The following is a 14,055-nucleotide window of genomic DNA, read 5'->3' as shown; positions in this document are numbered from 1 at the left end:
TAAAACCCTAACCCTATTTATTGTTTGAGTTGTGTTTAGAGGTTGTACATCGTGGTTATATATTATTGTAGCTCTGATTTTTATGTTTAATTTGATACCTAGCATGTTTTTTTGTTTATACCATGTTTTTTTTCTTGATTTGTACCTTGTGACCTGATATAAAAGAGGGCTTAACAGGTAAAAGGAATATTTTGACATTTGGAGAATGACGCTTGTTATCTTTCCTTGATACCGCTAGCTAGCAGCCAGTTAGCTTAGCTTAAAGACTGGAAGCAGAGGGAAACTGCTAGCCTAGCCACACCTAGCAGCACCTCATTGATCTGGTTGGTTTATCCATTATCTCACTCTCAGCAACAAGCTCTGGAGCTGCTCCTTTAAGAGAGTATATATATATATATATATACACATAAAGTACACAGTACCACTGTGTTGAGCTCGGGGCTGTCCGGGTTGTTGTCCTGGAAATACTCCACAGCTTTCTGGATCTTTGCAATACAGGCGAGGTACTCGTCCAGTCGGCCCGTCGGCCTGAAACAGAGAACAGATCAAAGTCAGCGGTTTCCTCCATGTAAAGAAGACGCTCCACCCTGTGTGTGTGTGTGTGTGTGTGTGTGTGTGTGTCTCACCCCTCCCTGATGATGCGGTCGGTGTCTTTGGCCACGTGGTAGTAGCTGATGACGTGGTCCATGCAGGACAGGGTCTTGTCCACGTTCTCCTGCAGGCGCTGCAGGTTCTCCGTCTGCTTGTGCACCGGGATGATGGAGTTCTCCAGCTGCATCAGGCGGCTCTCGAACGACGACAGGATGGAGACCTTGAGCGGACGGGAGAGACAGGTTACAACCGTTTTATGTTATACGAAAAATAATAAAAGGGCAATTCCACGTCTTTTCTCTCACCAGACCACATCACACAGGTCGAGCTTGAAAAACACACATATACATACATATACATATATATATATATATATATGTGATATACTATATGTGATAGCCACCATTTACATTTACAAGTCTGCATATATACATGGATACACATGGATATATACACACATGTGTGTATACACGTGTATATACACACATGTGTGTATATACACGTGTATATACACACGTGTGTATATACACACACATATAGAAAAAATGGATATTTACTGCCTCTTCTCCACCAAAAAACACCCAGTTCTGACTAGAATATATATATATATATATATATATATATATATATATATATATATATATATACATATATATGTGTGTGTGTTTATATACTGTATATGTATATGTGTTTGTTTGTTTGTGATTGAGTTTATATACTGTGTGTACTGTATGTGTGTGTATACACTGTATATGTGTTTGTTTCTGTGAGTGAGTTTATGTACTGTGTGTGCTGTATGTATGTGTGTGTGTGTGTGTGTGTATACTGTATGTATGCATGTATGTATGTGTGTGTGTGTATGTGTGTATTTGTGTGTGTTTATTTGTGTGTGTGTATACTGTATGTATGCATGTATGTATGTGTGTGTATTTGTGTGTTTAGGTGTGTGTGTGTGTGTGTGTGTGTGTGTGTGTAGGTGTGTGTGTGTATACTGTATGCATGTATGCATGTATGTATGTGTGCAGGTGTGTGTATACTGTATGTATGTGTGTATGTATATGTGTGTGTGTATACTGTATGTATGTATGTATGTATATGTGTGGATACTGTATGTGTGTGTGTTTATATATATATATATATATATATATATATATATATATATATATATATATATATATATATATATATATACTGTATACGTGTGTTTGTGAGTGAGTTTATGTCCTGTATGTGTGGGTGTATAATGTGTGTGTGTGTGTGTGTGTGTGTGTGTGTGTGTGTGTGTGTGTGTGTGTGTGTTTTTCTATCCCGGTGGGGACCAACACCTGACATATCACTCACCCCGTGGGGACCGATTTTCCCCGTGGGGACCGACCCCCGGTCCCCACGGGCACGAGCATTGCAATCAATAGGAAACAGCCTGCTGATATGCCTGGTGCTTTTATTTTGAAGAAAAAAAAATGGACCCCACGGGGTTGATTTTCCCTACTTCGTGTGTGACCTAGTGGTCATAGGGGGTATTGCGGTGTGTGTCGTTGCACGGTGGGGACCGTTTCCTGACAAAGTGTGTGAAAGTGTGTAAGTGTGTATATCCAATAAACTTCATATTTCATAGATATTATTACAGTTTGAGCACTTTAATGTAATCAGACTTTCATGCTATCAATTAAGTTTTCATGAAATCCATGACTGAACCCATTTAATCAATGAACTTCCTTTCAAAACAGTTTTATTCTTAACCTTTTAAGCCTGTTTCGAAAAAAAAGTCTCCTTTTATAAAACTTAAACTTAATTATCTCCACAACCACAATGTTTATGAACTTAAAAAAAGTTACTGTGAATTAAAGTAACTGTTAAGTGTAAGAACTCGACCGTAACGTTTCACTAAACTCGTGATAAGTACCCCTTACAAAGTCAGATTTCACGAACAAACACATCCACGTGACCGGAAGGCTTGTGGGAGTCTAACAAAGCAATAATAATAATTATAAACCCCCCTATTAGTACCTTTAAAGTCACAAAACGTTGTTTTTCTTCTTCTCTCTGTCTCACGTAACTGCTTTCTGTGCCTTTCGTGTACCGCCCACATTTCTAAACACGTCATACAGCAATGTTTTCCCAAAATAAAAAAGAGTTTTGATTGAAAATCCATCGCAACACCCCTAAGCTTCGTTTTATTGTGATTCTTTAGGTCCTAATCTTACCCAAAAGGTGTCGTATTAGTACGTGGGATGTTGGTAAGGGCCTGAACCATACAGTTTGTACAAGTCGGCAACCGCTGCAAAAGACATTTTTGGGAAATCTTGCTTAGATCATGCTGGATATTCCTAGTTATGATCAAAATATGTTATAAAAGTGATAAAGAACTATATAAAGTAACACAATTAATATAACCCATTTGGGGTTCATACGACTACTTTAACACGGGGAACAAGAGGCACAGATCTACGGAGAAACTGATGATCATTTTTTGTAGACCTAAAGTATTCTTAATGAATAACTATATTAGTATAAACTATCAACAAACCATGAACATGCTTATTGACTAGATTATTTTTTTATTTTATTATAATTGATAGATAATTATGTATATGTAAGGAGCTCCAAGTGTTTAAAGTTGAGACTTCTGAGGGAAAAAAGGGCCTGAAAGAGGACAGCCATAGTATACAGAACCCAGAAAGATATACAAAAGTTCCCCAGTACTTAAACTGAGACTATAGGTTTGCTGGTTATGATATTCATACAAATAGTAGCGACAAGTAAGTCGATATTCTGATATTCATAAAAACTGAGACTATAAGTAAGCAGTGGTCTGACATTAAAAACAAAAACCATAGGGCTGTAAGTTAGCCGGTGTTCTGATATCATACAAACTATAGAGCTGTATGTTAGCCAGTGTTCTGATACTTATACAAACTGAGAATATAGTGAGCTGGTGTTCTGATATTCATACAAAAGGAGGTCAGCAGATGTTTTGATAGTCATAAAAACTGAGGCCATGTAAAAGCAGGCTTGTTAGCCGTAGTTCTGATATTTATACTAAAATCCATCTCTAAGTTAGCCAGTCCTCTGACGTTTAATACAAACCAAGACTGTAAATTAGCTGGTTTTCTGATGTTAAAACAAACCATGGCTATAAGTTAGCTGGTGTTCTGATATAAACACAGACCACAGCTATATGTTAGCTGGTATTCTGATATTAACACAGGCCATGGCTGTAAATTAGCTGGTGTTCTCATATTCACACAGGCCATTGCTGTAAGTTAGCTGGTGTTCTGATATCATATAAACTATAGAGCTGTATGTTAGCCAGTGTTCTGATATTTATACAAACTGAGAATATAGTTAGCTGTTGTTCTGATATTTATACAAACCAAGGCTGTAAGTCAACAGCTGTTTTGATAGTCATACAAACTGAGGCCATGTAAAAGCAGGCTTGTTAGACGCAGTTCTGATATTTAAACAAAAATCCATCTCGAAGTCACGTTTAATACAAACCAAGACTGTAAGTTAGCTGGTTTTCTGATATTAACACAGACCATGCCTGTAAGTTAGCTAGTGTTCTGACATTTACACAAACCATGGCTATAAGCCCACTACTGTACTAAGCTAGCCTGTTCAGAATTTATTCAACTGCCTTTGGAACTATACCAGTTCAAGTAGTCATGTTCACTACTTATATGACCTATAACTTGTAGTAATAACTACAACTTCATACAATTGTCATAATTGTTGTGTGTATGCAAATTTGATTCATTCAGATGTCTTACTTTTTGCATGACGTAAGCACACATTTAAGCGGTCACGGAGTTTCAGCTTTTTGCCGTCAGTAGGAACATGCGTTATGAAATGTAAAAATAATATTAATTATAAACGCGAGCATTGAGTACTAAACTATTAATACAGCACACTACGATAGTCAACTTACTATGCTTTTTGTGTAGTTTGTAGCATCAGCACAATTTATTAATTTAGAATTAAGGATATAAAAAACATATTAACATATTTTTGAATATGGATTGGAAAGATAAATATAATAACTACACACTATTTAGCAGTAGTAAAGCATGAGTAAACACTTAATTCATTATTCAAAAAGCATCGTTCCAACACTTATTAGTAACTCATTAGTATGCAATAGTATGTAAACCGTTATTAAACATATTAACATACATTTTCTTTTGAAGCACTGATGTTTTCGTGACACATGAATTAGGCAATGCAATGATAATATTTCTGCACTGACTCAAAGAAGTGAGGTATGAACAAACCTTTCCTGACATTTGCGGTCCCCATTGGACCTATCCCCAAACCGCCGTGTCACGGAGTTTCAATTGCTCACTGTCAGTAGGAACATGCGTTATGAAATGTAAAAATAATATGAATTATAAACGCGAGCATTCAATACTAAACTATTAATACAGCACACTATGATGGTCAACTTACTGTGCTTTTTGTGTAGTTTGGAGCATCAACACAACTTTGTAAAATGTATTTAGAATTAAGGATATTAAAAAGATATTAATATATTTTTTCTTTTGAAGCACTGATGTTTTCGTGACACACGAATTAAGCAGTGCAATGATAATATTTCTGCACTGACTCAAAGAAGTGCGGTATGAACACACCTTTTACTGACATTTGCAGTCCCCATTGGACCTATCCCCAAACCGCCGTGTCACGGAGTTTCAATTGCTCAGTCAGTAGGAAAATGCGTTCTATAATGTAAAAATAATTTGAATTATAAACACAAGCATTCAATACTAAACTATTAATTCAACACACTATGATAGTCAACGTAACTATGCTTTTTGTATAGTTTGGAGCATCAGCACAACTTATTAATTTAGAATTAATGATATTAAAAACATATTAACATATTTTTGAATATGGATTGGAAAGTTAAATATAATAACTACACACTATTTAGCAGTAGTAAAGCATGAGTAAACACTTCATTCATTATTCATAAAGCATCGTTCCAACACTTATTATTAACTCATTAGTATGCAATTCGTAAACAGGTATAAATGTTTCATTCTTGATTAATAAGCTTGACTATTATGCGTGTCATGATTGGGTTTTCATACTTTATAAATGATGGATTCCCCATTTGTAAATTAAGTAATATATATTGCAAACCAATGAAGTAATATATATATATATATATATATATATATATATATATATATTGCAAACCAATTATTAAGGACTTATAGATGATGCACATGTGCTTTATAAACGTGTTTTAATACTGCAATTCATTATTAATTCAGGTAGTTAATAGTTGGTATTTAAGTATTAAATATGTTCTCTGACCTCATATAAAGTGAGGACTATCTATGCTTTACAACTCATTAATAAGTGATATTGAAATGCCAGCAGTGCCTCAAAGCTGAACAAAAGTAATAAAGAGCATTAATATGATGGTGATGGGGCGATGCCCGTCAGTGGCACGAGTGGTGAGTATGTTTCATAGTTCGTACATACACATTATGGATTATTGATATTCGTCCAGTATGCTAGCTGAGGTCACAGAACATACTTAACTAACGACTAGTAACTACCTGAATGAATCATTAATTGCAGTATTAAAACACGTTTATAAAGCACATGTGCATCATCTATTGATAAATGTGCTCAGGCTTGGTGTTGACTGGTGTATTGCAATACAGTTTACTCACGATGATAAGGAATTCCTTGTCCTAAATGTCTATACACCCTATGAGTGCAATCACAATAACAATGAATATCTAAATAGGCTTGCCTCAATCAATTCCTTTATTCAAGATAATACTTCTTCTAGTATATATGTAATTGGGGATATGAATGCAGATATCTCAAACACTAGCTCATTATTTGCCAATCATATGGCTCAGTTCTGTCAAGATAATAACTTTATATTGTCAAGCGAAGTGCTTTTGCCTACAGATAGCTCTACATACATTAGTGAGGCCTGACACTATGTCATGGATCATTGTGTTAGTACAGCTGATGCACATGCTTCATTGAGAAGTATGGACATTCTTTATGGGCCAGCAACAACTGATCATATACCTTTTTCTATGTCGATAAATGTTGATGATCTCCCAGCACTTACGAGCAATGGAATAAGTGTCAACATGGAAAAACTGAGCTGGTCAACTCTCACGAAAGGAGGACTTTTTAGCCTATTATGCTCGTACAGACAAATCTTTAAGTAAGTCATCTACCTAGAGATGATACTATGTGTACTGATGCTAACTGTAAGGATGTGGCACATAGGAGAGATCTCTGCTCCATGTATGATGATATAGTGAGTACTTTGTATGAAGACAGTAAGCCCTACTACAAGCATCAAAATAAGAGTGAGGTATGAACAAACCTTTCCTGACATTTGCGGTCCCCACTGGACCTATCCCCAAACCGCCGTGTCACGGAGTTTCAGTTGCTCACTGTCAGTAGGAACATGCGTTATGAAATGTAAAAATAATATGAATTATAAACGCGAGCATTTAATACTGAACTATTAATACAGCACACTATGATAGTCAACGTACTATCCTTTTTTTTATAGTTTGGAGCATCAGCACAACTTTGCAAAATTAATTTAGAATTAAGGACATAAAAAAATGGATTAACATATATTTTCTTTTGAAGCACTGATGTTTTCGTGAAACACAAATTAAGCGATGCAATGATAATATTTCTGCACTGACTCAAAGAAGTGAGGGATGAACACACAAACACTTTTCCTGACTTTTGCGGTCCCCATTTGACCCTTGCCCATCCCCCACCCTGGTTCACTGAGTTTCACTTTCCTGAGGAGGACATCATAGAGACATGCTGCATCAAAAACGACAGCAGCACTGACAGACAGAGACAACTGATGGCCAAAGAAGGGAGAACAAATGAAAATAAAGTAAGTAAAGTCACATGAAACTAAAGTTAACTGTTTTAGTTGTTATTTATTAGTGAAAGCATGGAGGCTAACATCAAGGTTTATAGCCAAAAGCTCTCCAATGAAAAGCCTTTTTGGGGGCTTTATTAAATCCCAAAACTTATCAAAGTTGACATGTATATGGCATTAGCTTTTGATATTGAGTATTTCAAGTTAATCGTTCTTAATTAACAGGCCTAAAGGCCTTACACAAAACAAGTTAAATCTTAATTCCCCTTACAGCAGCTCAGTTGTAGTTAGAACAGGAATCTGTATTACTCTTCACATTGTGTTTGCATGCACCAGGTAACCAGGTTAATTACTGGTAACATTCTGCAGATCAGTAACATACTTGTCTTTTGAATCTTTTTCATCATGACCAACATTATAATTATATATATAATTATGACTGAACTGCCTAATGTGTGTTCTGCACGTGCTCATATGTAAGAAGCAGTAGAAGCATTTCGTTTGACATGGACTGGTCTCTGAAAACCACGACCTGCCTTCAGAAACCAAACTTCTTGTGATAGTCATGACAGTTAAGAAATCCGCTCACTGGAACCTGATTAATTGAGTGCAGGTCAACAGTGACTAGAGCTTCCTGAACTTCACTCAAGCCAGTTTAGTATTTCTATTACAAGTTGAAGTATGCATGATTATTTTATAAAGACTCTTTTCAATGGGGCCTCTTGCATTACGTTTTATCAATAGAAAATAAAATATGTGTTTAATTAATGTGTTTGTGTCTGGTGTTCAGCCCTCAGAACGTCAAAACCCTGAGGCGGAGGCCTCACCGCCACCACAGCTTTCATTTGAGCTGCTGGAGGCTTCCAAGATGTTGGTAAGTATCAAACAAGTAGTTCTTTTAGTTTGTCCCATAAGACAGGCCTCCTTATAGGATAGGTTACTTCAACCTGGCCTTTATGGCTGTTAAGTTTTAGATTTATATACATATTTCTTCCCAAATTCTACATAACTTGCCTCGTTGACCTGAAAAACTCACACCATGATTACATTGTGTGAGAAATACAGACATTCTGAGCTTCATTCGTAAACCTTGATCAAATGTAAAAAATGACATTGAATATACCCAGCGATATTTAAGACGTTGGTGTTATAGAAATAATTCATGATTGGTTGTGTGCAAGCTATATGCTTTCTCCAAACCTAAGACTACTTTTATCTAACACTGTCTACTCTTGTGCAGTGCCTCACATTTTACTTTCCTATTGTTACTAATGGGAAAATCTACTGCATTTGGAACTTAAAGCATGTATCTACCCTTGATATCTGCTTGTTTGCAGACCATTATGTTTTTCATAATTTACAGTTTGTATCAGAATGAGTTAGGTTTTCATATTTTCATCACACAGGAAAAAATTGCAAACATTGTCCCAACCATACATCCACCGCTGTGTTGCCATCGTGTACCTTTACTTAAAACTACAAGGGTTTCATATCCTTCTCCAATGTATAACAGTAACTTCGGCCAGTGCTTTATATTGTTTTGTTTTTTCCTTAAAGGAAACAAGCCTGGACTCTGAGAGCGACACAGAGATATTAATCCCTGAAAGTCCCTCTGGTGTTGGTGATGACCCAGATGTGCCGCCTCTGAGCAGAACTGACAGCATATTTGTAAGTTTGCATGATGAAAACTATCAGAATAGTTAGAATATATATATATATATATATATATATATATATATATATATAGAAAATAAATTCTGGTAATTTTCAATATATTTTCTTCTCAAATGTTATGTTACAAACCAACAATGAACTGACCGACTAACAAGTATTGTGAATGCATCCAAAATAATAGAACTCGTCCAAAAACTATTTTTGAGATTTGTTGACAAAGAAAAAGTGAGAAGATTATCAGCCAAATCCTTTGGTAAATGAAGTAATCACTGTAACATCACCTTTGGTATGCTAAGTAATCACAACCCTGACAATCCATGTTATATCCTCACCCTGGCCCTGTATGGGGGTTGATTGTCAGGTTCAGTTCACAATGTAAGATTGTAACAGTGATGCCCCAAAAACAGGTATAACCACCACCAGTCTTTACACTGGAGCAAATAAATACAGATCATTCTAACCACACAGTTAATAAAGTAAATTAGTTAAGTAAATTGATGCCATCTTTTGATTTCTGTTATTGATATACTCATCATTTGTTACTGTTACAGGCTCCTCAAGGTCCAAGAAAAAATAGCGCCTTGACTCTGGCAGGGATGACTCTAAAACAGGTATTTCACACACTAAATGCACTCCTATTTTGTTCCCTGCTTTTACAAAAAGGGTGAAATTAAAAGAATATTGTCCTATTGTTTTTAATATTCTACCTATTAAATGGTTTTATTATTCTTTAATACTTTATTAGTGCCAAGTTTAATCTGTCACTCACTTCACTTGTGTGATGAGAGCTTGTGCATCCTAGCCTGATTAAAATGGCTTCGATTATGGCTTTAATTACGTTTGATCAGAAACGCATCTCCTCCCTGATTATGTTTGTGTTTGATGTATTACACATACATTGATTATACACGTATACGTTGATTAAACACGTATTTTAGTTTAATCGTTTTTTATATTTGTGTTGGACGTATTACAAATACGTTTATAATCGTGTGTTTGTGTTATTGTTTTCTTGCTTTATTTAAGCATATTTTAATTTCTAAATTTGGCGGAGAAAGAAAAAAAGAAGGATTCCCTCAGTAGCGGCAAGCAAAGAGGGGCGGGGTGAGCCCGGTAACGGAGCCGGTCTGAAGACCGCTTGCTCGCTGTTGTGAGGCCGGTACCGACCCCCGGTCGCACCGGGGCTCGGTCTTCAGACGCATGGCCTCCGCCGTCAGGCCGGCGGTAACGGCCTCTGTCTGCCCGGCTCCGGTCTTCTCTGAGTCGGGTTGTTTGTGAATGCAGCCCAAAGTGTGATGAACTCCATGTAGTGCAGTGAACCACTGCATCATCAGCAGACACTCGGGTCTCTGAGGTCACATCAAGTGCAGAATCTGACGTGAAACATCCACACATCTTAACTGTACTGGTCATACAGAAATGTTGTAATGTGTCAAACACAACGTACTGCTACAGTTCAGATGTGTTGATGTGGTCAAAAATGTGCTGAACACATCAATATCAGTATTTTGAAAACCGGATGTTGGGTCCCGTGACTGTTTCCGCCCGTTTGAATCTGTTTCACGTCAGATTCTCCAGCTGATGTGACCACAGAGACCCGAGTGTCTGCTGATGACTGCAGTGGTTCACTGCACTAGATGGAGTTCATCACACACTTTGGGCTGCATTCACAAACAACCCGACTCAGAGAAGACCGGAGCCAGGCAGACAGAGGCAGTTACCGCCGGCCTGACGGCGGAGGCCAAGCGGTCTTTAGACGGCTCCGTTACCGGCCTCACCCCGCCCCTCCTCGCTTGACACTGCTGAGGGAATCCTTCTTTTAGAGTTTAGAAATTAAAATATGCTTAAATAAAGCAAGAAAACAAGAACAAACACACGATTATAAACGTATTTGTAATACGTCACACACAAACATAAAAACAATGAAACAAAAATATGTGTATAATCAATGTATACGTGTTTAATCAACGTATGTGTAATACGTCAAACACAAACATAATCAGGGAGGAGATACGTTTCTGATCAAAGGTAATTGCGAATGCATATTAGTTCTGGGGGAACTTAATTTTTAGGAGACAGGGTTGCCCACTGAGGCGCTAAAACCCAGATATAACCTGCTTTGGCCCCTAAGTCAGATTTCTCTCCTGTATACCATATATGGTTATTTGCAGCCAAGCACAGACACATTTCCTTTTGGATTTAAGTTAATGTTAATTATTTATTACTCAAATTAGTAGTTTTAACAGTACTTAGCTGCTAGATTTTATGAACAAATTGTGCAGATGAGGTGGGCAGGTTAATGCTGAGCTGTTGGTTGTGTTATGTGCAGCTGTGAAAATTACTAGACCTACTGTTTTTAACAGGAGAATAAATACACCTTGGTCAACTGAAGTTGAGACCTATTTGCATATATTAAAGTCGACAAAGCAGCCGTTTTAGTCCGCCATCTGAGTCGAAACAGCAGCTGTTTTAGTCCGCCATACTTACAAGGTCAACAAGCTGAACAGTTGACCTTGTAAGTAAGTATGACAATTCCCACTGCTGAACAATTGAAGCTCTATGAATCAGTCAACTCGAGTGATGTGCAGTCTGTTCATGAACTCTGAAAAGACGGTAGGCTGCTCTTAAAATGACAGCAGCTCTATACAGGGACATGTTTAGGCTTAATCCACATCAAAACATAAATGCAAATATAAAAATGATATATATTTTAACGGGTGGGAAATTAATCTGGTTACTGACAATCTGCAGGTTACATCAGGGTTTTCAGTACGAGATAAGATCTCTGTAAATATTGCGTACATCCCTGATTGTCTTTTGCTTTCTTTTTGTCTTTTATCGAAACCTCAAAGAAGAGGACTTGGTCACTCAAAGAGGTTAATGCTGTGGAGAAGACACTGGTGTCCTTCATCAAATCTGGTAAAGTAGCAGGAAAATCTGACTGTCACCTGTATTAAGGCTTCACCAAAAGCTCTTAGAAATAGAAGCTGGACCGCAGTTAAGTTTTACGTGAAAAATCACATCACTGCCATTCAGCGTGAAAGTGCAAAAATAATTTACTAAAAAAGACATTGCACTTGTTCGTACACGTTTCATACATTTGATGTTCTTTGCAGTTTTTTGTAACTTGTCATGGCATGTTTAAAACTCTTTGGCACCTAGTGTGCTTTAAATCGATGTTCTGAATAAAAGCTTTGTTCAAGTATGAGCTTAATTTGTCTCCTCTTTTGTCTAAGTGTTTTCTTGTAGTGTTGTTTGCTCAACAATTATAATTTAAAATCAGATATGGTCTGTTTAAAAAAAAGATGATGAGATTTAGTGTTAATGTAATCTCATAATAGAGTTTCAACCAATATAGGTAGATTCAATGATTGTCATGAACTGTAGAGGGCCTCACAGTGGTGTTCATTGTATAACAATAGACATAACCTGATTTTCGCTCCCCCTGGGGACCAGTCCCCAGGGGGAGAGAAAATTCAGGTTTAACATTTTTAAGAGAGTTTTTGATGTTTAAAGTCATTTTTGTGTCAACAAAAAATTATCATGATTTTAGCAGTTAAAACCATGACTCTAGACCCTTCAGAAAGGGTGGGCCCCACCGGGCTGCTACCAGTCAGTGGACCCCATGGGGTAGCAAAAACGTGTATGTGTGTGTGTGTGTGTGTGTGTGTGTCCCACCATCCCCTTGGTCTGCTGGTCGCTCTTCTCCAGGTTTTCTCGGATGAACGACAGCGTCTCTTGCTCCTGTGACGTCACACAGCGAAAGGAAGTTGCATTATTAAAACGCGTCAGAAGCAACAACGTCAACACAAAGTTCACGGGTTGTGTTGATGGGCGCGTCACGAGCTCCCTTCCTCTCGACGGGACCGACCTGCTTCAGCTTCTCCTCGATCTCCCGCTTCCGGGAGGACGCGTCCTCGGGAGGCGCCATCCTGGAGCTGATCCCCATGGAGGGCCGGCCGCCGGGGAGCTGAGGCCGGAGAAACGGGTCGATTTACGGCGTTAAAGCGTCCAACAGCGAAGACCCAGCGCTACTGTTGTGGATAACCAGCTAGCTTGAACGCTGCCCTGTCAAGCTAGCAGCCTAACGGCCACAAGACGCGTTTCCGGTTAGGATTTCAAAATAAAACCAACTGTTGGCGAATTGTGCCACAAATTTTAACTGAATAGACGTAGCTATCTACCCACGGATTAGTTTCTTCCTCCAGTATTCGTTCCAGTTTCTTCATCAACGTATGTGATACTAACACATTACATTTTAAACGGTTTACTACTTAATATTAACCATGTTCTGACCAGAAGACGTGTGCTTTGTTATATTACGTTCATCTCCAAACATACCTCTAAATAAAACGCTTAACTTGTACATTTTTCCTTTACGCATAATTAATCGGTATTTTCTTTTGAAAGTACAATCTTCCGAGTTCCGGTCAGTGTGTGAACTTCTCTTCCGGGTCCGTCTTGTGATCCTGGGAGCATTGACGTCATGTTTGAATACAATAATCTCGCTTTTTTTTTTGAACCTGTTATTCATGAATGAATTCGTTTAATTCTTGTAGAATATTTTTAAATATGTATCTACCAACAAAACACCTTTACATGCAATGACCTAAACGAACCGCTGGGTGTCACTGCAGTCACGTGAACACTGATAGAATCACGTGTTTAAATTCAGCTCAATATTATGACATTTTGGTTCACCCAGTTTATTTTCACAATTAAATTGTTTATTAAGAGGCACTTGTCAGATCCATCCAGCGGTTTTGTTTATTTATATTTTAAATGTCCTCTTTGTCCGTTTGCTCAATCAGAACAATCACATAATCGGTCTGTTTTTATTGACAGAAATGTTTTTTATTTTACAGGTTAATGTAGAAAAATGCTGTTAAAAATTCTCCATT

General features: G+C 37.5%; 1 protein-coding gene across 1 annotated transcript in view; it reads right to left on the bottom strand.

Moving 5' to 3' along the window:
* exoc7 (exocyst complex component 7) overlaps positions 1–13,262 on the bottom strand; it is a 20,104-nt gene extending 6,842 nt beyond the window's left edge. The window contains exons 1-5 of the mRNA XM_079237951.1: positions 13,026–13,262; positions 12,833–12,898; positions 627–811; positions 423–528; positions 146–153 (exon numbers count right to left, since the gene is read on the bottom strand). Of these exons, the coding sequence (XP_079094077.1) occupies positions 146–153; positions 423–528; positions 627–811; positions 12,833–12,898; positions 13,026–13,103 (443 nt within the window). The 5' untranslated portion in view covers positions 13,104–13,262. The remainder of the gene's footprint in view (positions 1–145; positions 154–422; positions 529–626; positions 812–12,832; positions 12,899–13,025) is intronic.
* Positions 13,263–14,055: the final 793 nt, after the last annotated feature.

This window comes from Taurulus bubalis (assembly GCF_910589615.1).
Source record: "Taurulus bubalis genome assembly, chromosome: 2".
NCBI classification, from domain to species: Eukaryota; Metazoa; Chordata; class Actinopteri; order Perciformes; family Cottidae; genus Taurulus; species Taurulus bubalis.
This window is presented reverse-complemented; position numbering and strand designations above follow the sequence as displayed.